The 26358-nt window shown below is 35.6% G+C and overlaps 1 protein-coding gene across 3 annotated transcripts in view; it reads left to right on the top strand.

Annotated features, from left to right (window-relative positions):
* Positions 1 to 26358, top strand: part of slc38a4 (solute carrier family 38 member 4) — a 46988-nt gene that overhangs the window by 4651 nt on the left and 15979 nt on the right. The window contains exons 1-10 of one of the 3 annotated variants that reach the window (XM_055153331.1): positions 5985 to 6037; positions 14480 to 14680; positions 16978 to 17077; positions 18262 to 18377; positions 21939 to 22012; positions 22091 to 22183; positions 22421 to 22502; positions 22578 to 22660; positions 24121 to 24179; positions 24824 to 25069. In XM_055153331.1, coding sequence (XP_055009306.1) covers positions 14559 to 14680; positions 16978 to 17077; positions 18262 to 18377; positions 21939 to 22012; positions 22091 to 22183; positions 22421 to 22502; positions 22578 to 22660; positions 24121 to 24179; positions 24824 to 25069 — 975 coding nt within the window. In that variant the 5' untranslated portion in view covers positions 5985 to 6037; positions 14480 to 14558. Of the gene's footprint in view, positions 1 to 5984; positions 6038 to 11172; positions 11306 to 14479; positions 14681 to 16977; positions 17078 to 18261; positions 18378 to 21938; positions 22013 to 22090; positions 22184 to 22420; positions 22503 to 22577; positions 22661 to 24120; positions 24180 to 24823; positions 25070 to 26358 lie in introns of those variants that run through there. The other 2 variants (XM_020926409.2, XM_020926410.2) reach the window with 2 other exon arrangements.

Here is a 26358-nt window from a genome sequence, read left to right as displayed (position 1 = left end):
CTCTGATTGGCTGTTTGAGCTGTGATTGACACATATAGGTCAGTGGCTGATGTAACTCCTGGCTTGTATTAGCACAGCAGCAGCAGCAGCTTGAGTGAGACTGACTATCACTAACACAAAGACAGACAGAAGGGCCGCCACGAGCGTTCCCAGCTTTTGGCAACTCTCCCAGACCAGATTAGCACTTTATATTGAAATCTAAGCAGGGACCCCATAGTGTTAGGGCTATATTTACTCACAGCGGTCTTACATAAATTAATGGTGGAAGTAGGTGGACTGAGGAGACTTAAAGTAACTCTGTGTTCATATGGTGTACAGATGGGTCATGTTTCAAAGACAGGGAGTACTGCGTCTAGTTTATGAGTGAACTGCAAACTTGTATGCAAACTATTCTCGTAAAAATATGTTTCAGTAGATGACCTGTCAAAGAACACTGCATTTGTTTAATTCTGGGTCTCTGTAGCAAATCAGGCACTGGTTATTTTACACCAGATGCCCTACCAAACAAAAGTGGCCATATGCGACTTGGTTGAAAAAATTTATGATAAAATAATTAATACAAACATGATTATTTGATTGAACGTGTAAGTTATATAATAGTTTGTTAGGAATTTAGAGTGAATGCATGCCCAAATTTTGAGGTCAAGGTGAAGTATCTTGCAGAAGGACACAACACCAGTATCAACTCATATGTAGCCATCATATCTAGCTTATTAACTTAATGTAACATATAAATTTGGCTTTGGTGATTTGGTGCTATTTGCTAACATAAATCATATTGGCTCCCAAGTGATTCAGAAATCTTTATATACTGATTTTGCACATTTGTCAATCACTATAGCATACTTCCTTATAAACAATTTGTTTGAATGAGTTGAGCTATGCATCTCTTTGGAGGGAAATCCACCCTCATTCTCTCAGCCACAGGTCAAAGGTCACAGCAGGGGTCACCTCCATTGAAGCCCATATAAACACAAGCAGGTTTACCAACACTCCAGCGCGCACTTTATTACACGTTTACAGCCTGCTGGAGCTGTTCTCTGCAGGGCTGCTTCCTCATCACTCAGCCAGTGCAAACAAGGCAATTTGTGATTTTACAATGGGAAAACTACAAGTGTGTGTACTTTTAAGTCAATGTCAAATGCATTTATAGAGGAAATTTCAAAACAGACATAATGAAGTGTAATAGCCAAATGAAGGAAACCAGAATAGAGATGATGGCGGCGTGCCCTGTAGTGCCAGCCCCAAATGAGCTGCTTTAGTTAATTTGTGATTTGTTGGAAATATTGAAAGATTGTTTGTTTTAAGTTGGACTTTTAAAAATTGAAAAGGAAATGTTACTAAATGGTTGCAATATGCGGCAAATGATGCAAAACCATTTATGTTTGACAGAAGATTGACTCTATGCCAATACATGTGATTTTGAGAGAAAAAAAAAATCCTACTTTTTACTTTCCCCTAATAAGGTTTGTGCTAAGAACTTGATTAAAAACAGATTGTGTTATGACTACAAAAACAATCCTTTAATTAAATAAGTTTCACATAAATGTAATTCTTAGTTCTTTTTGTCATACTTTTACATCGTTATAAAAACATCATGAATTCCACTGTCTGTTTGAATGTTTGTGGCGACATTTTGGCGACTTACTTCCACAGTATAACAGGTCAGACAGTTCATTTTCACTCTCTTTTTCAGTCCAAACTAAACAGCTAACTCCGGGTTCATGGTCAGCGGTCTGTTTGTGACAGACAGAAACCAGGATTTTAGTCCCAAGTTACAAATGATGCAAAGTTAAAATGATTTGTTGCTGTGGTGACCCATATCTCCCTGCAGCTTACATAATGCTCTATTTCAGAGTGAGGGGCCCCATAGACTGTGAGCAGACATGCCTTCTCATTAACCCCAGTATAAAAGTGCCTTTGTGTCATGGAAGCAAGTTGTGACTGTCATCTGAACTATTAATTTTACTGTTAAATCCTCATTGTTAAATTACATGGTTATGTGATAACTAACAGTAGCTAATAATTTATTTTGTTCAGTTTAATCATGCTTTAGGCATATTTTTGTTATATTAGACAATGTAGAACTGCAGTTTGTCTGCCGAAAACAAATCAATTAAATCTTAAACAAGAGGCAAGAACATTCACCATTTTCGAAAACTGCTAAAGTACTGTAGGTATGCTGTAGGTGCAGGCAAAACTGTGTAAAACCTGTATCTTAAAACATAAGTTGTTTTTTTTCCAAACAATAATAATAGAACAATTCTCCTGCAATCCATCAGAAATGGTCTAAAACACACTTATACATGTCAGCCATGCTGAAGTTAAAATATTGCACTAAAAGTGAATTGGCCGTAAAATTACCCACAAAAACATTCAATTCAAACATTCAATACATTCTAATTTTCCAGATTTCTCAAACAGTTTCATTATCCATTTTCCATATATCTGAGCACTTCAGTATGTGTACTACACACCATAAATACTTTAAAGTTGAAGCATTGTATTCCCTATTGTACTAAGAGCAGACCCTGCAGTGGTCCTTGGACTTGACTCAGTCAAGGCCACATCCTTCAGTATAACAGAATAAGAATGACACATTACAGAAACATTACTCCATCATAAACACATAACAGAGATCAATACACACTGATAAGAAGCTGGTGACTGTCCCAGAGTTCACAGGATTAGGACACTACGGGGAAAGGGTCCGTCTACACGTGCGGGACATAATCTACACGTGTGGGACATTGTCAAGAAGGAATCGTCTCATTCTAGTTTGAATGCATTTACAGCGTTTTCAATTTATAGTGTTGTATATTAAAGGTTATCGCCTCAACTTTTATCTTATCAATTATTACACTTCCAGCATGCCAAGAACACACGTTTTATAACACATAATGACTTTTTTTAGTTAATAAACAACTACTAGTAGTAGTAATATCAACAAGACAAATTTTTGGGGTGTAGGACTCTTGCTCTCTCTCTCTTTCTCTTCTGGGGCCATTATAGAGACCTCTTGACTTGTGTGTTTACATTCACAGCATACTTTAGCCCTTATATCCTGTGAAATGCATGTTCTCATCATAATTAAATCTTTCATTATCTGGGGCTGCTCATGAAGCTCACCAAAATCTGATTAATATCTAATTTCTAGATGTGAAACCTTAAAATTTCTTTAAGGACATGTAAACTGTATAATTTGATGTGAGTAATCAGAGGACCATGGTCAGAAAGAAATTTGATGATTTTGCTTTTTATATGCCATTTAAATAATTGTATAACTCAAGAAATCTTATATTAATTATATTTAGAGTTTGTATGTAAACACTGCCAGTGAAAGTTTAGATTTTTTTTAAATCCATCAGCCTAAAACCAACAAAACAAAACTGGGTCAAAATCTGGTTTAAATCATTCCTAAACTAGGTCTAAACTAGTTCTTAACTTCAACAAGACCAAAACCATAAATCAGGGTAAGTTATAGGTAATATGGGACTATACACGGACTGAATCAGGATTTACTGGACTGAACTTGTAAAACCACCAGGATTAGATAAGTGAAGTCTAAACCTCCCCAAGACACAAGCCACACAGTTAGAGAAGCACTGGACTACAGGGCAGAATAGACATATTATCATTAAATGGCCTTTTTGTTAAGGAGGAGGTTATAAATTACATGGTAGCCTAAAGTCACCATGGCAAACTGTAGCTCTTTTATGTTTCCAGGAAAAGTGAATGAGTTCGTAGCAGATGAACTGACATGCTGCAACCTGAAACACTTTAGCTTCTTAGATCTTCAGTCACTGCCTCCTACACAGCCGATTTATACAGATTCAACAATGGAAGATTAAAAAGTATTTCTAAGAATGCATTTTGAAGGTCTTTCATTTACTTCATGAAATTGCTTGGGGAAAAAATGCAATTATTATATATATGCATACATTTTTTACCTGTTTGTCTCCATGGAGATGTTATTACCCAACAGCTGAATTTGTTCAGTTACAGGTGTTTCTATTGCAAGATCCTTAAAAAACCATGCATTCGTACTAAGATTGGGTTCACCTCTCCCCTCTCCACACATCTAACCTGTAACTTGGCCTTGTGCTTGGCCATGCTTGTATCCATCGACATAGATAAGTTTAATGTCATACTGTGGAATATTCTAGGTAAAGCAAGGACTTCCACTAAAACAATCTCTTCACAGCTGCAGTGTGTTATGTTTCAGAATAATGTGAATACTTTAAATGTTTGTGAATGTTTATCTCTATTTCTACGTTTTTGAATTGTTGAAGATCTGCTTTTCAGTGCTACATTATCCTTTTATAATACCGTTCCTGTAACAAATGAGTAACACATTTTGGTTGCATCCTAGTGGTTTGTTTCATTTGATGTGGTCATGCTTCTGAAATGATACACAAGCCCCACACTGTTTCTCTGTGACTAAGCACCAGGCTGCAGTGCATGTAAACACTCATTTCCATTGGACCTTTACAAGCTAGACCCCATACATAGGAACTCTTTAAAGGCATTGTATGGGCTTAGTTAGCTTTTTGAATCAAAGTATATTCAAAAGCAAGACCATTTGACATTTAATTTGGTTGTTGATCTCCTGAAGTGGATAGGGTTTGCTGATTTGACCTTTTTGAGACCATCAAAACTCAAACATGTAGTGAATTTTAATAAGAAAGTTACTTGTAGCTGGTTAGGAAGATCGTGAATGTTGATTTTGCATAATAGAGCTCTTTAGAGAATCACAATCCAGTTTGCCATGGCTCTGATTGTATTCATAACATGCATATTTTTTGCATATAGGCCTACGGAAGCAGCATAAAACAGAGTCAAAAGATTTTTAGCAGAGCCCCATGGTGCTGGGTGTTGCATGCTGACATTAAGTTCTCTGCAAATAATCATTGTTCTTAAGGTACATCAAGGTGCATTATGTTTTAAGCTTTATGGGGGATAACAAATCTTCTTGTTTACAGAGAATTTTATTATTGCTTTGCCTGGATTGTTCCACAGTGGGGCATTAAACTACCCATTTTCAAGCTAGTGATGGAAGCTAGCAGACAAAGTTTTATCAATACAAATGGAACTTCAATAAATGTATGTGTAATAGATAAGTTTAATAAACAAATTAGGAATATCTCTGTGGAGACAAGCAGGTGCCAAACTCTCCACCAGCAAAGTTACCTAGTGCACCTTTAACTTCTATTTAAATGTGCTTGACTTACATTAAGTGGCAGTGATCTGTTTCACAATAATTACTATATTGCTCAATATATGAAAGCTGGAACAGTATGTACTCAATATTTATCGTGTGTACAATTCCTTTACAATAGTGGGGATTTCACAATTTTACATTTTTTTTTAAATAAGGGAAGGTATTTGAGCTGTAGAGGGTAGAATAAATAACTTCTATAGCTAATTATTAGTTCATTCTGCTATTTATATATTACAGCCCGTGTCTTTTCATGATACAGTATAGTCAGTGGCATAAATTAATTTCAGTATTATTGTTTATCACAATATTTATCTGTAGCAATATATCAGGCTTCGAAACAAACTTCGTTATCGTGATTCGTGACAGGTCCAGCTGTTTTGAGTCTTTGGGGAATAACGTCGTAAATCTGCCTTGAAATCTCTGATCATGGGCTGTCAGTTGAAGAATGAGCGCGGGACAAATAAACCACTGGTCTCATTTCTGAAGCTTCTGTGTCATATGATGTTTGTTAGAACAGAGAGCAGCATGAACAACATTATAGTGGAATATTTACAGTGGGACAAAAACAACGTATTGACCTTTTTGTAGTGTAACCTTTGTATCATTGATTGGACACATTACTTCTCAAGCAGTGGTACCCAATCTGATCTGACGTAAATCATTTTGGAACTAATCTGGATATTTATTATTTTAGTTTGAGTTGAGTCATTTTGGGATAAGTTTGTTGACTCCATTTGCCCAATGATAGAGCTCAGCAGGTTTCAGTAGTAAATTTCCGAATGTTTAATGACACAACTGAGGTGAACCAGATCTGTGGTAAGTAATTTCCATAACACGGTAGTTTTAAGGCCAACAAACACATTTAAAACTGGGAAATATTTCATAACTTGCAGTTTATGAAGTTTCAGTTTTCTGTATTATGTAATTTTCTGATCTATGTTATAATGTCTCTTCATCAAAAACTGCCCTGGAGTTGTGTTTTGTTTTATTCACACATGTTTAACACTCAAACCCTGTACATACAGTTCTTTCAAACAAAACACTGTCATGTGGTAATACAGGAAGTGCTCCATTGTGTTTTTAAACTCCATATAAATACACTAGAATCATTTGGATGATTTCAACCCTGGAACTGCCAATATCTGCTGAACTAACAGTAAAAAGGTTTTTAACAGGAGCAAACAGGCGAACACACATTGCAGCAATTTTATCTTCACTGCACTGGCTTCCTGTTAAGCTCCGTGTTGATTTTAAAATCTTGGTTTTAACTTACAGAGCTTTAAATGGACAGACACCACAGAATATGAGGAACTTGCTACACCTTACACCTCAGGCTGCACCATTTGGTCCTCAAGTCAGGGTGTCTTGATAGTCCCAAAGACTCAATTTAAAACTGGGGGGGACTTGTGCTTTCAGGCTGTCGCCCCCAAATTATGGAATGCCCTAGCCGTCCATGAGGCAGACTCTACAGGCTCTTTTAAAAGCAGCTCAAACACTGCATGACCGTGTACTTCTGTTGTTCTTGTACATGTTGTTCATCACTCTGTAAAGTACTTTGTGTTTTTTTTTTTATCTGTGAAAATTGCTACATAAATAAAGGCTGACTAAAAGGAGCTGTTAACTTGAAAATTATCATTACATGACATCACAGGGTGGAGCAGAGCATTTAGAGTTTTGGAGATAACACACTAATAATGAGATTTATTTATTATGGTAAATATTATAACATAGATTAAAGCTCATTATATTACAATTTTATGTAATATAGGACTTTTAAGACCCATGTAGTCTGTTCAGATCTACAGGTCATATGACTCAAGACTGATCAACAAACTGTGTGTGGCATTTGACCCGGTTCAAACAGGGTTCAAGGGTCACGGCTGAATTTAGCGACAGTGGATTTTTCCTGTTCTTGGGGTCTTATGTTTGTATGTTAGACGGGCAGGAGGAGGGCGGGGCTAGTCACACTCCTGGGGACATGCAGAGACGTCAGAGCAGAGGATGTTTTGTTCTAAAAGTAAAGGTTAACAACCCTGTGGAGCAGAATGAAACACCTCACATGGCTCCGAGGACTTCACATGTTTGAGTTAGATTGTCCGCCATTGAAACTGGTCTGTTGTTTTAAAGGTGTATTGTGTTACTTTTCTGGTGGAGGGTCTGTCAGATTCTTTTCTCCTTCTCTTTGTCAGGAATGTTTCACAAGTATTGGTTTCTATTATCATGGAGAGCAAGCCAGGCAAAGTTACTGGTCAGATCTGTGGGGAGACAACCCAGTTCTCAGTCAGAATGGTTGAATGAATGTTTTTCTAGGTATTTTTTAATGTAATTGAATAGATGTAAGGTAGATTTGTTTAATATCATATTGTGGAATATTCCAGGCAAAGCAATAATATATTCATAGAAACAAGTCAGTGACAGACCCCCAACCAAAAAGCTAAAAGTTGTGTGTAGGTAAACAGGTAAATTTGCACGCTTCGAATAGTCTCATATCATGTATACATCATACTCTCTTTCTCTGACTTGTGAGCTGCAAGGTCCAGAAGGTTACACCATCCAAAATGTTTTGAGTGTGTATTTGGTTAGTTCATATTTCCATTATTTGTCGCCAACATTTATTTTACGATGAAAGCTAAAGCTATTATTGTTTGACCAAATACACAGGCTTAAAGGTGCAGTATGGAACTTTTCTGGTTGAGTCATCTGCCACCTGCTTGACTTTTTGCTTTGCCTGGAATTTTCCATTGTATGGCATTGAACATATCTAATTTTGGGTGTTTTTATGCTAAATTTGCAAAGACCGCAGACCAAAATTACAAATTACAAATTAAAATTAAGTTGTTCAAATTGCGACCCTTGCGACCCTCCATCACAAACATTACATAGGGCAATTAACTTTAACCTACTTTAAAATACTACCACATACACATATTTAACAATAATCTTATAGTCCCAACACTGTTCACAGATACTTTTGGGTTAGCTGCGATTTAAAGGTCCTTTTTGACACAAAGCTTTAAGCCATGTATGTAAGTTACCTCCTCAAAAACATCGCTTCATTCACATGTTTGAGTAACCCTTTATTATTGGTCTGTATTGCCAAAGCTCAAAATGCTCTGTTCCACCTTGTGATGTCATGAATCGATAGTTTTCAAGTTAACAACTGTCTTTTACCTTTAGTTCATAGATATTGTCAATGCCAAAGGATTCCAATGAGGGTGTGTGGATTTTAAAAACACAATGGTGCATTTCCTGTACCACACGACATCACAAGGTGGAGTGTTTTCTGTTTGAGAGAATAAATAATGCAGGCCGTTCAAGTTAATTATTTCACCTATCAATGTGGTTTATTACGCTATAAAAGCGAGATCTGAGGTTTGTTCAGTTTCCAAGCAGGCCTGGTAAACAAACAGATTCACTGTCTTTGCGTAAAACGTGTTCTCATTGTTAATGTTTGTTGTTGCAAACCCACTTTGTAAACAGGAGCAGAGCGGTGAAGAAAGAACTCCAGATATTTATTGGTCTATTGTAAATATTCTCAGGCTCATTAGCCCCTTCACACTTTCTCTCATAGAAATTCAAGTAGTTCTGTTCATTAAGTTTGTAATAAAAGCAGTGAATGTTACAGGGTATATTTGAAACCTAAACGTGAAATAGCAAAAAACTAAACATATCTCTCTCTTGTCAATGAGACAAGTTAAAATATTATATTAGGCAAATCCCACACTGCAAAAAGCAATAGCAAAGATAAGATTAAATTAGGAACATTTCACCTTACTCTTTTTAAGTAGATTCAACTTGATAAGTGAAATGATCTATCAAAGGAACAGTGTATTTTTCTTAATTCAAGCAATACTTTTATATAATTTCTTATTTTAAGTCCAAAGAGTTGCTGTTCTGTTGGTAGATCATTTGCTTAGGGTTAGGGTTAGTGTTATCATTTTGCTTGTCAAGTAAAATTTACTCAAATCATGATATAACTTTATCTTTTAAATTTTTACTTAGCAAGATTTTAGTTTTTGCATTGCATCTCAAGTTCATCAGAGGAAAAATATGTAAAATTTTAACCATAATGTTCCCTCATTAGCTCACTCAAAGTTGACTCCAGGTCATACATGTAGGGCTCAAAAATGTCACAGATTGTTAACTTATAAAAACAATTCATTGTAAATAAAGAGGCAAGGCTTTACAGTTCTGCGGGAAATCTATGGAACTATTTCTATAACAATATGAAAAATAATAATCTATGTATGTAATAGTTTAACACTAAATTCTCAAAAACATAATGGATCAATTTGTTTCTTTGTATTACGTAATCTTTTCTAAGCCAATGCGTTTTAACAGTAGCCTCTTGTCCATCTCCTGTTGTTCTGGTCTGAGCCCTGATCCAATTTCCTGGTATACTGTATTACTGGTTCTGTGACCACTTTTCTGCCCCCTGCCCCCCACTGTAGTTGTCCATTCAGTGCGTGGAATTGCTGGATTAAGTCAAGGATGGATCTGTGGTACAAAGACCCCCGTAGCAGGGTCTGAAGCCGGGGGAGCAGTTTGAGGAATGCCCCTGGAGCTTCATACAGGGTTTCCCTTTGAGGACTTTTCAGGAATTCCACAGCCATTCTTTCCTCTTGTGCTTCATTCACTCAAACTGCACTAAATCTCTTTTGTTAGCATTTCCCGTCAGAAAGGAAAAGTGCAGGAGACAGTGACTAAGCTAAATGTTATCTGTGTTTGAAAGTGTGCTTTGTATGTTGACAAAAGAGTGGAATTCATAATGATGTTTTAGGTAATTTAGATATTGTTTAAAGCAGCTTTTGTCTAGTTAACTGAGTGACTTCAATACAATTAAACAAATAAAAATGGACCTCACATGCAGGTCTTAGCCATTGTTGATTATTAATTTTACTAGTATTATTAATTAAATAAAAAGTCCCACTTAATAAATAAATAATATAAATAATAAAACATTTAAACAATCCATACAAAAATTGACTTTTACTAAATGAGAGGAACTGAAACAAAGACAAAACTCATGCATATTTTTTTTCTAATTGCTATGTAATTGTAGCAACAACATCTGATATTTGCCGATAGTTCCGTGCAAACTCAAAACTGTTTTTCATTGTAAGGATGAAGTAAGGTCTATTTCATAAGTAGTAGAAAAGTTGCTGAAATCACTGCTGTTTCCCAAGAATATTCAAACAACTCTTCACAATCATTACACGTACCTCCCAAATTCTCCAAAGCGTAACAAAATAAAAATTTATACATTGCGTTACATAACTGGGCACATCTGTTTTAGCGTACATTGCGGCCTTTTTGGTCACATGCTGCATATTTGCTGAAGCGTTTGGACAACTTAAACTTCATGTGGAGATAACAGCTCATCTCCGACCTGGACGCAACCTTGAAAGGACCCACATCTACCGAACGCCGCACTCTGATTGGTTGATCGGCGGCACATCCTACCCCCAAACCATCATGACATGGCTTTCAATGCAAACAGCGCGTGGGAGGGGGAGTCAGACAGATGGGACCAGTTCAAGACAGTCAATACGAAACCAGATATTTGACGTAAAAGGCGCATTTCTATTGGCCTCTTATGATAATGCAACCTTTAAATAAGTTTGTTTGGTCAGCTGACTGGTCATGTGATCACATCTAATCGACCCATGGAGTATTTAAAAGCGGAGCCACCTCATTTAATCACTATTTGTTTGTCTCCAAAACAGTAATTCATTTGTACTGTTTTTAGGTCATAATTAAAAAGGAATGTTAATAAGGGTATCAGTCAATAATTATTTAATTTTGTATTTTGCTTATGTCAATAGATTTTAGTGATCCTATGAGATCTAAGGGTGGTGGTTTGCTTGTGCCAATAAGAGGCGGAGTCTCTCTTCCTATTGGTCAAGAGCGGCCCTACCTTCTTCTATTAAATGCCTCACCATGTCACCTGGGTTGCCATTCCAGTAAATTCAGTTTGAAGTTATCTGTCTTTCTTCATGTTTCTGGTTACCTAACTGCACTGATACTTGCTGAGTTTTTTATGCAAAGGGAGTGACAAAATATTGGAAAACTTAACTTATCTGAGTGAGTATGCATTTGCTTTTAAATGCAGTCTTGTCAATATAGAAGTTTGAGGCTAGTCTACACGTTTCCCAGAATATTAATTCTTCAGCATTTTATTTGTAAATTAATTGCTGCTACTTTTATGCATGCACAGTCAACTTAGCAGTTAGCGTTTGTGTTTTGACTCAAAATAGTTGGTTTGCGCTGATGCAGGTATGGCTGGCTGATGCAAGAATTTGTATGGGTGGCGAAGACAGCAGAGAAGTCTTGTTGAAACTAGAACCAAGATAGGCTACATCTGTTGAAGTATCATTTGCAAACCTCTGTATATTTAGATTAACAGAATAATCCGTGCTGTATTCAGTGCTGTTGTCTACTAAAGTTGATGTGAGAAAGCTAATTGGAAAATCTGTAATGGAATAGCCTTTTTCATTGCAAAATTATGTTGAGTTTGGATACCGCCTACGTATTAATCTTATGCCTGTAGTACATTCCTGTCAAGACTGAATGGAGAATGGCCACGCTATTGACAAGATACAACTCGCATGCGGTCTCTTATTTGAATATTTTAAAGGTTTTTGTCCATATAATCTGCAGATAAAACTGCTTGGTCATAGCACAGCATAGCACTTTTAGAAATAATAACTCTAATCAGGCCTCCAACACTTATCGTAACTAATCGTAACCATAGAACAGCAAGAGTTTGTATTGAGTATGAGTTGTAAGAAATCAATAAATCAAGTTTTATATTGATTTTAACATGTCAAAAAATTGTCTGTTTGCAAAGATACACAGTTGACCATAAGTCTTGCATATATTTGTATTAGTTGAACGGTACAGTGGCTGTGGTGTTACGGACCCATCTCTTTCTCTTCTCATCACACCATCTTTATTGCTTAAGTCTTTAACTTTGATCTTTGTCTAATTTTATGGTAACATGACAGAAATTTATGACCCTTAAATCTGGTAAGAATTGATTGATTAGTTTCACAATTTGCCCACAGTTAAAGTTGACTTAGCTAACACTTTTAACATTTTCCCCCCACACATGACTCCTTTATCAGACATAAGCAACCTTCACCTTTAATTATTCCTACAAACATTGTTCAATCAATCTATCATGTACTGTATTGTTTTCCATGCTTCATTTTGTATAGAAAAACATGTATTCTCTATTATAATATGACTTAATGTGGTTGGACAGGTTGAGTTTCTTGGCAGAGTGAAAGTGTCTGACCCCTAAACCTTTAAGGCTATCCAATACAGCTAATCTGTCCAAATTTGCTTCCATAGTCCAGTGTTTAATCCCAGTGGCACAATGTCACTGAGCAGCTGCTGATCTAGGGATGAAACAAGTCAGTCAAGTTTTTACATAACGTTACAGTGACTAAGGTTTTTATATATGGCGAGTACAGCATGATAACTTAACTACTGACTGATATCTGATAAAAAAGTACGAAGCATAAATATGAAAGTCATCGTATCATTCTGAAAGCTAAACAGATTTATATAAGAAAATAAGGAATGATCAAACTAAATGGTAAACTAAATGTTGACAGTGCCTAAAGCGGTGTCCCAGGACTCACCAGGCATTACTAGTTTTATGAAATGTTTTGTCTTCATTATAACCTGAAGGCTTTCAGAGTGTGTGCTATATTCATGTCAGAATTTCATTTGAACTGAATATTGCGATTAAACAATAATATTAAAGCTAATTTATTCCACTGACGCAATAGCAATAAAGCAAAATAATCCTAGTAAACCATTTTTAAATAGATTGTATCATTCAAAAGATCTAACATATAAATAGCAGAAACCAATAATTAGCCATAGACGTCACTTATATAACCTTTTATAGCTCAAATGCTATTGTATTAAAACAAAAATACCCCACATTTTTAGAAATAAATTGCACACATGATGAAATTTGAGCATCAAATAAATCCATATATCCAGCTTTCATATTTTGAACAATAAGTCAATATAGCATTCATCATGACTAGGCTATTCATGAGTTATTGCCAGTTGGTGTCCTGCACTACCAGTAATAGATCTGTTCTGATCTGTCATGTGCTTATCATTTACAAAGTGATTTTACATTTACATATACCACTGGTTGAAAAGATACTGCATGTCAATAGGACCAAAATAATGGCTTAATAATGGAAACAAAAAACGTATAATACGTGTTTACAAAAGCTAAAACTATATTTTTTTGCAAATACTACTGAAATGTCTGAAAACAGATTAGGGTAATTGTGTATGCTTAGTAACTTCAATTGACCTTTATATTTCTGACTTACAATTTTCCATGCTGATGATCTCTGCTGGGATTTCTGCTCTGTCTCTGAGTAGCAAAGATCTTGTCATACACAGTATCATAGCTGTATTTCAAGGTAACCACCTACAGCTCCCCTATGTCCATGGGTTGATAATGTCCAGAACTATCAATATAAGGGACACCATTTGACTAAAATCTGTTCTTCTTCAAGGCTGAGAGATAAGACCAAGACAGTACATTCCCAGCAGTCATAAGACCTGTGCACTGTTTGGACTGGACTGAGAACACAGATGCACAGGTTCCAAGTGGTACTTCAAAAACTATAAAGTTCTCCAAGCACCATTATAATAGACTTTTTCCAGTAATCAGGCCTTACCCAGGTCTATAAAAGGAGTACACCAACTAGTAAAATATAAATGAGATTGGATAAACTTGGCATTTAGAGTGGGTACAATATTAACATTGCAAACTCTATTCAGGAAAGGTCAAATTTTGAATTGTTTTTGCCTCTTTCTGCTCATCAGATAACAATGTAAATGTGCGCTGTGCCACACTTTTTACTCCACAAATATGGCTTAACTACAACTCAGGTCAAGAAAGTTCTGCCATCTTCTTTTTAAGATCCAGCTAGTTGAAAATGTGATGTGGTTGTGAGTGGTCGAACAAACAGCGCAATATAGGCCCTTCATTTTTCAGTATTGATACTTGTCCAAATAGTCTAATTTTAAATCTGGGTATGAGTACTTTAACAGCTCATCTTGGACGAAACATGGAATGATGTCTGACCATGGTAGAAGCTAGTCCAGACCTTTAGGCCTAATCTAAACCAGGAAAAAAATTAAACTTGTACCATCTGAAATCAAGTTTTGGAAAAAAAAAAAAACATCTAATAATTATTTCTTTTTGTTTTACAGCTTATCAAACTGTCCGTGGTTTGTGGATTTGCTGTTCCGCCCCGTGACTGTTCAAGTTTGTCCCTGTGTTGTTGCCGTCATGCCGGGCGTCGTGGACCGAATGGAGCTGAGGAAAGTCCCCACTCTGGACGATGACAGTCAGGACAGTCTGGAGGACCACTACCCCGACCCCATTGACTCTGAGAAGGCCACCATCAGCAGGTAAGAGCATCACCATGCATGCAAATACTCTGTGTAGTACCCAAGTCAGAGTACTATAGGCCTGTCACGATAACAAACTTTGAAGTGTGATATACTGTATCTCAAGTAAATATAGATGATAAACAATTATCAGTTAATCTATTTATAGAGCCCTTTACAACACACAAAGTGACCAAAGTGCTTTCCAATAAAATCAACCCAATAAAAAACATGCAAAATCATTAAACAATGAAATACATTTTGTCACTGCATTACTGAGTGTTGAAAGTCAGTCTGAATTGAAACAAATTTATGCCACTGACATAATAACCGTAAAACAGATTTAAACCACAAAAACTACAAAAAGTATTCTAAAAGTAATATGTTGTTTAAAAAAAAAAATAAATTAATTAAAAAAAAACATAAGCTGCAAAAAATAAACAGAAGAATGACACACTTAAGTGCTTAGTTTGCCATAGACATTATTAAAATCAATCTTATACAGCTCAAATTGAATCATATTGCCAAAAATTGATCAAAATTTCCCAGAAGCACAAAGAAAAGTGACACATGATAAATATTGACATTAAAATTATTGTTTCAAAGTTCATATATTGAACAATAAGTCGATATACACTAGGATTTATCGTAATAAGCCTAGTTACCCCTAAGGGCTGCACAATCAAATCAAAATTAGTGCAGTTATCAAATTGCAAAGGCTACAATTATTATTATTAATAATAATTATTATTATTATTACAATTATAATGTCCTCTGCAAAGTACAAGTTATACTAGTACTAGTTCTAGTACTAGTACATCCTGTACTTTAAATCTCTAAATTAGTCTGGAATGCACGTGATTGTAATATTAGTTTATCTGTTCATATTTCAGACTTTTCTCAAATGTTAATGCTCTGAACTGAAGTTTTTAATATTTCTCAGAAAAACTGCAATTTTTTATTATTTTATATATATATATATATATATATGATGATATATACATATATATACATTTTATATATTTTACTAATTTTTAAGTAAAAGCATTCAGAAGTTCAAATACAGTGCCAGTGTTTATCCAGTGAGGGTAGTGAGAAACTGTTTATTGTATTGTTAGTTGAAATGAAAAGGTATTCATAATTCATCATTTTGGACTTCTTACTTGATTACATAAGTCTGTTAAATCTCAGTGAAAGTCTGTACAATGCTGGATCTTTAGCTAAAGCCGGGCGTGGTTGCTTTATATTACACGTGTCACGGCAAGCTCAGTTTTATTCATGGTTTGTCCCAGCTGATATGTTTTGATCACATCCAAATGGAAGAAAAGATGGTTATTTTCCACTAGGACTCTGAGTCATATCCTCATGACCCTAAACAGTGAAATTGGCACAAACCAGCCTCTTTCTGCTCATCAGATAACAATGTAAATGTGCGCTGTGCCACACTGTTTACTCCACAAATATGACTTAACTACAACTCGGGTCAAGAAAGTTCTGCCATCTTCATTTTAAGATCCAGCAACTTTGAAAATGTGATGTGGTTGTGAGTGGTCGAACAAACAGCACAATATAGGCCCTTCATTTTTGAATCTATGTAATAATGTTGCCTCATCAAAACATACCTGGAGTTGTGTTTTTCATTTACACATTTAACACACAAACAGTTTTTCTTTCAAACAGAAAATGTTCTGTTCTACCTTGTGATGCCATGTGGTAAAACAGGAAGTGCTCCATTGTGTTTTTTAAACTCCACACACTTTCAGTAGAATATTTTGGATAGTTTTAGCCCTGGAATTGACAATCTCTACTGAACTAAAGGTAGGTTGTTAACTTGAAAACTACCACTACATCATAAGGTGGAACAGAGTGTTTTGACCTTAATAAAGGGTTACTCAAACATGTACAAATGAAACAAAACACAAGTCCAGGTATGTTTGTCATGAGGGGACAATATTCTCACATGACTTAAAGCTCAATGTCAGTGTTGTGTAATATAGGGTCTTAAACACAATCTTTCTCTAGCGCTCCTATTACTGCAGTTGCCACCATGATCTACTGTGGATAGTAACACTAAATCCTATAATAGCCTATTATTATCTTAAGTGTAATTTGAATGTTCACAGATTACTTAATATATTTAAGTAATTTGAAAAAAGTTAATGCTCCTTTACAAATAATACTTATAAGGGCATTTATGTTTATTGACATTCACAAGTAGTCCTATCCATTTTGATTTTGTCCATATAATACAGTACATATTTACTTGATGTATTTGAGATCTGTACATACATTGACTTCTGTATTGTTTCCCTTTGCAGCAGTCAGTATCTGGATGACAACGAAGACGCAGAGAGTCAGAAGTTTCTGTCAAATGGACTCATGAAGAAGAAGAAGTACGAAGAGTACCATGAAGAATATGTGAGTGTATATCTGACAACACAAACGTAGATCAAAGTGTATTTCTGACAACATGTGCATGGATCAAAGTGTATTTATTTAAAAGAAGTTGTGCAACACTGAGTAGACAACTAGATTTCAGTTGACTTTGTGACATTTGCGGATTATTCAGTCATATATTTTACTAATTTGTAAGTAAAAGCATTCAGAAAAGTCCAAATGCAGTTCCAGTGTTTATTTAGTGAAGGTAGTGAGAAACCTCCATGTATTGTTAGATGTATTAATAATTCATAATTCAATTCAATAATTCAATAAATTTTGGACATCTAAGTTCATTACATAAGCCAGTGCAGAGTTCAAAAAAAGTTTGGATCTTTAGCTAAAGCTGGGCGGGGCTGCTTTATCTTTGGTGTGCAGATGTGTTTATATTAGACAGAGCAGCAACTTTCAACATTTATAAAGCAATACAGAAAAACAATACAAAACAGATTTGCATTTTTTTAGGGATAATGTTCAATTAATAGAATTCTAAGGGAGATTGAAATACAGGTTTTCTAATAATCAATTATACGGTTGGGTCTTTTTAATCGAGAGGTCCACAGTCAATCCTCTGTCAGTAAAAACATGTGGTTTGGAGTAAAATTAAAAGTTTGAAGAAAGAAATTGCACTATTTTTGTGTTAAATGGTTCTGATGAAATTTTGTTTATAGTATAAATATGGAAAGCCATCTTTATTGGTTTTTAATGATTTTAGGAGCATTTTAATGAAAGGAAGATGTTAAAAGAATGTGAAATTACAACAACAGGCATGAGAAACTTCTGTACTGATGGAAACTGAACTGCACATGTACTCCATATCAAAATTGTAATTGGTGCAATTATCAAATTGCAAAGGCTGCAATTATTTAGATGATAGAGTGTCCTCTGCAAAGAACAAACTATACTAGTACTAGTACTAGTACAAGTACATCCTAAACTAAATGCCCACAAAAATGCTGTAATGGAAGAAATTAAATATGAGTAATAAATTACATAATAAACAATAAATTAAAGGCAGTTTATAATCAAATTTTTGTGTGGGTGTTGGCTCAAAATTTACAGCAGTCTAATGTGATTTACAAGTTTAGTAAATGTAGTAGCTTGCTTGTTGTTTTGGTGCACATAATGAAGCACTGTCTCACCACGTCTGTGTATGTGTGTTACAGCATCCTGGACACGCCTCCTTTGGCATGTCTGTTTTCAACCTCAGTAACGCCATCATGGGCAGCGGGATCCTGGGGCTGTCCTACGCCATGGCCAACACAGGCATCATTCTCTTCACGTAAGTTCAAATATATTCATGTTGTAAGCATTTTTACTCTTGGATTATATAGGCCTGTCACAATAATTACTACATCGACTTATTGTTCAATTTATGAAAGCTGGAATATATATTTTGGGTCTTAATATTTATCAAGGGTACTTTTTCTTTGCAAAATTGCAGAGATCTTTGTTGTAATGCGGTGATTTGATTTGATTTTTAAAGGACAGCAGCCACTGTCTCTTACATTAAGTCCTCATATGGTTCACAGCTGTTGTTTTAGTATTTTTATCTTATCTGGAAACTCATTACTGATTGAAGTATTCATTATGCATTATGTAAATTTTTAGGTTGGGCTCTGTCACTAGCTTGCATTTGTGGAGATGTCATTGCTTAGCCTGGAATGTTGCAATACAACATGGCATTAAACTATATCATATTCAACTTCAGGTATTTTATTGCTTAAAAAATACCTTAAAAACATGTATTCTTACTGTAAGCCGGATCGTCTTTTCACAGATCTGATCAGTTACTTGGTCTGCGTGGTACTTCTTCATGGAAAAATTAGTTTTATCAGGTTTCAGGCTTAATTTATTTTCATCTCATTAACATACAGACATGACATTAGGGCTGTTACTACAACCTCAGGTTGGTATGATCAATCACAGTGTGTATCTTGAATGTCCCCACTGAATCTAAATGGATGTCCCAAGTTAGGCATGGAGGAGTGGCACAGTGATTAACCTGTGGTTAAGTGTTAAGCGTTAACTTTTGTTTTTGCATATGTTACATGCACAAAGAGGACAACTTTAGTCCATATGTAATTATCGCCAAATGAAAACGGCGAGAGACGACGTGCACGTGCACACGGAGCAGACAGGTTCTAGTTTTATAGCTACTCAGTGGTGCTATTCAATGGTGATCCTATACTGATTGGCGCCCAAGTGAGACCCCCTCCTGGCGCCCCCTGGACCAAAAAAAAGTGGGAAGAAAAAAATTAGGCCATTTGTGTAATTAAAATTACACAAACTATGCTTGAGTGTGAACGAGACAAGTCAGGAACCATACAGGCGAACACAGTGCAAAGACAAAGCTCCTCACCTGGAGACATCCAGAGCACTTACACGCTGTGTCAGGTTCTCCTTGCTCCATGATCCAGGTGCTTTAGTCCCAAACTCAACTGAAATCCTCTATGTGCTGTGTCCAATGAGTGTGAAGGCCATTTCAAACAGGTGCACTTTAGTATAAATAGTAAAACAAAGGGTGACTTTAACATATTATGCAAACAAAACTGCATGTTTGCAAAGACTGCCCCACGGATACGATGGCCAGCTGCAGTGGCGCACCACACGTTAGTTTTAGTGTGCGCAGGTTCGGATTGGGTCCACTTTTTAAACATGAATTGGTTCTTAGTAGAATAGTAAAACTCTGCTGGGCTTGTGCGTGGAGCCTCATTAAAATGAAAAATGCAGTTATTGTGGTCAGTTGAACCCTCGGGTGGTGTGATTGATCATACCAACCTGAGGTTGGAGTAACCATAATATTGCGGGACAGCCCTAATGTCATGTCTGTATGTTAATGCTCTGAGACAAAAATAAATGAAACCTGAAACCTGACGAAACTTATATGAAGAATGAAGAATGAAGAAGTGCCATGCATGCCAAGTTGCTGATCAGATCTGTGAAAAGACGATCCTGTTGTTATTGCATAAAGGAATCATGTGCCTCCTCCCAGACTGCAGGAGCTCACACTGTGTGTTGAGTATATGAGAGGGAGCTCTAATGCCAATGTGGAACATTGCAGGCAAAGCAGCATATCCATGGAGACAAACAGGACGGACGTTCCATCAGAAAATTTACATAATGCCCCATAGTTACAGGGCAAATATAGTTGAAGATTAACAGTTGTATATTAAGCAACATTTATTGCTGTGAACTTTCATTCATGTTGAAATGTTTATGAGTGAAAGAAACAAAACACAGCTCTAGGCATATTTTTGATGAAGAAATATAATAGATCAGAAAATGGCATAACATGGGCCCTTTTTAAACTGTTGAAAAAAGCGTATTTAAAATAAAGACACAGAGCAAATGGGGTCACACAATCAGACGGTGAAAAGGTCATATATTTCAAGCACATCTATTTACAATATTTCTATCACCTGGGAAACAGACAGGTTGTTCTAAATATTTGAACTACCGTAGCCTTTGCCCTGGGTTTTTTCTTTCTACCAGGTCAGTCTGTCCTACCTCTGCATGTGCCCCACCCCCCACACACCCCCACGAATGCTTCCCCCCCATGCATGCCCCCCGCCTGGACTGCCAGTGTTACAGTCACAGGGCTAAAAATACTAACCTGCGATATCCGGTTAGAGTAGAATGACAAGTGGAAATATACTAGGTTAATGGGCGTCATCAGAAGGTCAGCTACTGGAAGGACTTACTTTGATTGGCTGGTTGTGTTTGTAAATTTTGAGTGCTCTTTAGGTAGTTCTTTAAAATACGGCTGCACTTATTTAAGTAATATAATGGCATCTACAGAGAACCATTATCCTTAACCATAACTGTTAAAGTTAAGTGTAAATTATTGGTACTCCACCTTTTGGGCATCATAAATCTTACTTAAAAATATAGAGAGGCAGCTGCACCCTGTCATATCTGAACTGTTATTTATACTACAAGCAGCGGTATTCCTCGAGGCAAACTCCTTTTCATTTTCTAGATAAAATTATTTTCCATGATGTTGAAATGACTCTTGTAAAATGTTGATGTTGTTACCTTATCACGTATAACTGGAATTGTGTTTTGTTTCATTCACACATCCTGCATATTAGTCTGTCTAAATCTCCAGAGCTCAAAATGCTCTGTTCCACCTTGTGATGCCATGCAGTGGTAGTTTTCAAGTCTACCTTTCATGTTTAGTTCAACAGAGATAGGCAGTGCTGAAATTATCAATATGATTCTAGTGAAAGTGTATGGAGTTTATAAACACAGTGAAGCACTTCCTGTATTACCACATGACATCACAAATTAGAACAGTGTTTTGAGAGAAGAACTGCAGGATATATGCAAGATTTGTGTGTTAAACATGTGTCAGTGAGGAAGCAAAATAATAACAGATCAGAAAATAGCGTAATACGGGCCCTTTTAAATAATTTAAAGCAGTGTTTCCCAGACTTTTTTTCTGGCGACCCATATTTTAAGTCATAAACCTTTGCGACCCAATTCAATAGACATTATTTGTAAATCACAAACTAAAGGTGGGTTTGACCATTATCGAATATTAATGAGGATATTTTATTGTTGACTGAGTGATCGTGTCTCTCTGAACAATTAGTACTACTCAAGTTTTAAACAATGAAAAACAGTAATTGAACCAGCAATAAAAGGTCTCCATAAGTCGCCCATTTGGACATTAGACGTAGCCCTGTATATTGCAGATATACATGCAGATCGTGACACGCTGATCCAAAAAAAATCTCTTGCGACCCACTCTTTGGGAAACACTGGTTTAAAGCACTTAAAATGACACCTATACACAGGAAACTACAAACCATGAATAACATTTTACCTCTGTCTGCAGTGTTTTATTGATTGGAGTGGCCATCCTCTCACTCTACTCTGTGCACCTCCTGCTGATGACCGCCAAAGAAGGAGGTCTGTGTTGTTTACTTTTTAGCTTTTAGCATTATTAGCATGTTGTACGTTGCTAATTCTCCTATATTGTCTTTCCAGGGTCACTAATCTATGAAAAGCTGGGGGAGAGAGCATTCGGATGGCCAGGGAAAATGGCAGCTTTTGGCTCTATTATATTGCAGAACATAGGAGGTGAGAAGCTCCAGTGTTTTATCATTTTTTTGGGAGTGTTTAAGGGACAATGTGGAGCTAAAGAAAAGATAAACACCCTTCATAGCATGTGGTAGCTTACAAAAATAATGCTGACAATTTAATATCACAATAAAAGTAAAACTAAAATCCTCATGACAGCCATAAAAGTTTACTTAATTTAGAGAAATATCTTTTTAGTTTATGTACTAACTTATAAACTTAACTTGTGTCTTTTAGCCATGTCAAGCTACCTCTTCATTGTGAAATATGAGTTACCAGAAGTCATACGGGCATTTTTAGGACTGGAGGAAAACTCTGGGTAAGTCTCTACACTGCTGTATTTGTATTTTTAGCAGATTAAACATAAAGCTAACTTAAATTCATCTTTCCACAGTGAATGGTACATGAATGGGAACTACCTGGTGGTGTTTGTCTCCATCGGCATCATTTTACCTTTGGCCATGTTGAAAAACCTCGGTAAGAAACTCATACTTTGTACATTAACCAATATTTTAGCAATACAATATCTTTGCTGATGAAAATTTAATGAAAACTAATTTAGAAGTAATAGTAATAGTGATTTTTTTGTAGTAAAGGTACATAAATTAATTTGACATGATTAATATAATTTAAATAAAATTAACAGTGTGGAGTAGTGCAGATCAAAACTAAATGTACAGATTCTAAAACTAAAAACATTAAAGCCATAGTATGTAACCTTTTTGCCATGAAGTAATTAAAATTATAGGGTGTTTTTATATTTCATTTTGGATGTTTTTATTGCACTGAAAAACAGAAAAAACTGCATCTTTACTCTGAACAGACTTGCATTTCCACAAAGAAAATGCTCGTCCTGCTGGTTTCCATGGAAATTGGCTCTAAAAATTCTACAGTTTGGCATAAAACTTATCACCATATGTCCATGGAGAGTGCTCTGAAGTATGGCTTTAACTTTCTATTTCCATGGAATCGTGCAGTTCTCTTTTCACCCCCAGAAAGTTACATACTATCACTTTAAGTAAATCTAAAACTAAATTAAGATTTGTTTTGCTAAACACTGGTCCCTTTTAACTGAACATGTCTTCTAGCCAAATAGAGTTACTGTGTATTCTTATAGACCACTGTGTCAACCACAAGTAAAGCTACTCTCTGGCACCTTACACAGCTTTGGCAACTGGTAGTGGCAAGTAACTCGAGACATCTCCTGGAGCCTGGAGTCACATGAAAAGCGTGATTTATTTTGACCGCTTGGTGCAATATTATGTAATTACAACAGTTTATGTGCAGTTAGTAACAAAAAGGATATTCATAGCTTCAAACTTGCAATTGGGAGAAGTTTATCCAACACACCCTTGCATTTTAAACTGTCTGCAGAGTAAATATATAAATGAGCACCTACGTCAATGCTAAAAGTAAAAGGGAATGTGCATTTTCTGTCTTTTTTTTTTTTTTTTTTTGTACAAAAGAGGCATTACCTCAAATGACCTTTGGATCAGATCCTTTACTGTAATATGCAGGACTCAAGTTACTGCTAACCCATCTGCTTTTTGTTGCACTATTTTGAGATGTGGGTCATGACCATGAATAGGAGATGTCATAGATCCCAATAGGACGATAATTCAGATAGCAGCAGCAGATAGAGCCCATAGAGGAAAAGTACTAGGACATAACACTGATTTATTCATGGGTTTTAGATTAAATGTTAGCACCGTTGCCATGGTAATAAACAATTCATCATGAAATATTATATCTATTGAATGGTGAAAAGTACTAAAAATGTCATAGATCCCAATAGGACAATAATGCAGTAGCAGATAGAGCCCATAGAGGAAAAATACCAAACGTTTATACTGATTTATTCATAGTTTAGAATAATGAATAAAAACTGCTGAAAATTCATATTAACATATTAATTTTGTTTTCACTGTGTCATGCAGGTTACTTGGGCTACACCAGTGGATTCTCGTTGACATGCATGGTGTTTTTTCTGGGAGCGGTGAGTTGAAATAACAAGACTGATAATTACAACACCCATTATAGTAAATTATATCTTAACATGTTATTGGATACGGACTAATAGATTATGACAATAGAAAATGTACTGTACCTGTTAATAAACAGGAATTGTAAATGGTTTCCGCTTGTACTATTAATTAAAAAAAATTTACTAAAAATATAATATAAAAAGTAAACGCCTAAGGTTTTAAACTTTATTAATAATTTTATTTGTCATTCTGATTACATTAACAACAATTATACATTATATATATATATATATATATATATATATATATATATATATATATATATATATATATATATATATATATATAAATTATTATTATTATTATTATAAGTTAATTCTAAACACTCTTAAAGTTATTCTAACGTGAGTAGTTGTACTTTTACTTGGGTAATTTTTTTGGTCCACTACATTGTACTTCTACAATTATGACTGAATGATGACTGAGTTGTTTGAACACACATTACAGCTAATATAAGATGATTTTCAGCTTTGGTTTCTGTCACTTTACTATTCTAAACATAAGATAAACCATGATAAGATGGACTTTTATAGCCTTTTTTATCATATCTTGAAAAAGCAAGCAATATATTTACAGAGGCGTTGTTGTTGTGTAGATAATCTATAAGAAGACTCAGCTTCCGTGCCCTCTGCCGTTCTTCCACCACAACTTGGCCAACTTCAGTTCAAACATCTCAGACATGCACAGTTATAACAGTACGGGGCTGATGGACTTCTCCAGAGCAGATGTGTCCCCTGTGCACAGTACCCCAGACGCCCACCACATCACCGGGATACAGTTTGAACCACACCCTGATGCTGAAGAGATGTGCACACCTAAATACTTCATCTTCAACTCGCAGGTAAGGAATGGGTCATAAAGCTCACAGGTTGTTCATGGGTTTGGGGTTTATACTTACTTAGACTTTATTGATCCACATGGAAAATTATTTGGACACAGTTGCTCACACATCACAATATACACCTATTATTATAATAACAAAGAGAAAAAATATAAATGGTAATATCAAATGACCTGCTGCCGCGCTCTCAGCGCTCAGGTCCGACTGAGATTTGCATAAAAGGATGACCATTGCCCATAGGGATTGACAATTGACAACAAAATATTATATCATCCTAAAATGTTGCATAAAATAGGACGCTGAAACTCCTGAATACATACCTATTTTTATCTTAATTGTGGAGTATTGTCTTGTTAATTTGCATTGTGTGTGAAAACACTATATTAAAAAGGCTGCAAATTCAGCCAAATATAAAAACATATGTGAAAAGTGCATAGAAGCATTGCCATTATATTATATGGGAAACATTTATGTGAAGCTGTAAAAGTACATTTATGAACTTGTAATTACTTTATAACTATATGCATATAAAAGTAAAAGTAGCATTTAGAGCAACTTATTTAGTTGAATAATACAAATTCACCTGCATACTACTGGGACCCTAAATATGAATTATGATAGTTAAATTTATCCTGAAAAGATGATTTAATGATTAAATTATACTCTAGTCTAATTATACTATTAGTGAGTAGGCATATAGTAGCAGTAGTACACGCACTTTTCCATTAGACTTAATTGATATTAATCCCTTCTAGTATTAATTCTGCCAAAACGAAACACTTTTAATAATTTATACAAGTGGAGTTAATAGCTCAACTCATAACAACAATATATTTAGCAAAATTGCACAACACTACAACTGCAACCTCTGAATGGGTTTATGGCATGCACATAGTAAACAGAATCCATAGGAACGCAGTGTTGCAACATTGGCCTATATGCATGAATGAGAATCCCACACACTGCCACAACTGGAATGCTCTTGTGTTTGTCTTGACTTGTTTGACCGGGGCGTGTCATTTTAAGGCGTGTTTCTTGGTCTGACCCATTCACTCTCAATCTGACAAAAATGTGCTTTAGAGAAATGAATGCAATGAACTCAAATTTGCTTAAATCACTGAGAAATGTATGAAGTTCTTAAGATAAGGTAATAGGCCTTTCACGATAATTACTATATGGACTTATCCATTCAATATACAAAAGCTAGTTTAATATATTTAGGGGCTCAGTAGTTATGGGGTGGGTGATTTTTCTTTGCAATAGTGGTGAGATCTTTGCCATGATTATGT

Source organism: Boleophthalmus pectinirostris, unplaced genomic scaffold (assembly GCF_026225935.1).
Source record: "Boleophthalmus pectinirostris isolate CB_2022bp ecotype Guang Dong unplaced genomic scaffold, ASM2622593v1 HiC_scaffold_18, whole genome shotgun sequence".
Taxonomy (NCBI): Eukaryota; Metazoa; Chordata; class Actinopteri; order Gobiiformes; family Gobiidae; genus Boleophthalmus; species Boleophthalmus pectinirostris.
This window is presented reverse-complemented; position numbering and strand designations above follow the sequence as displayed.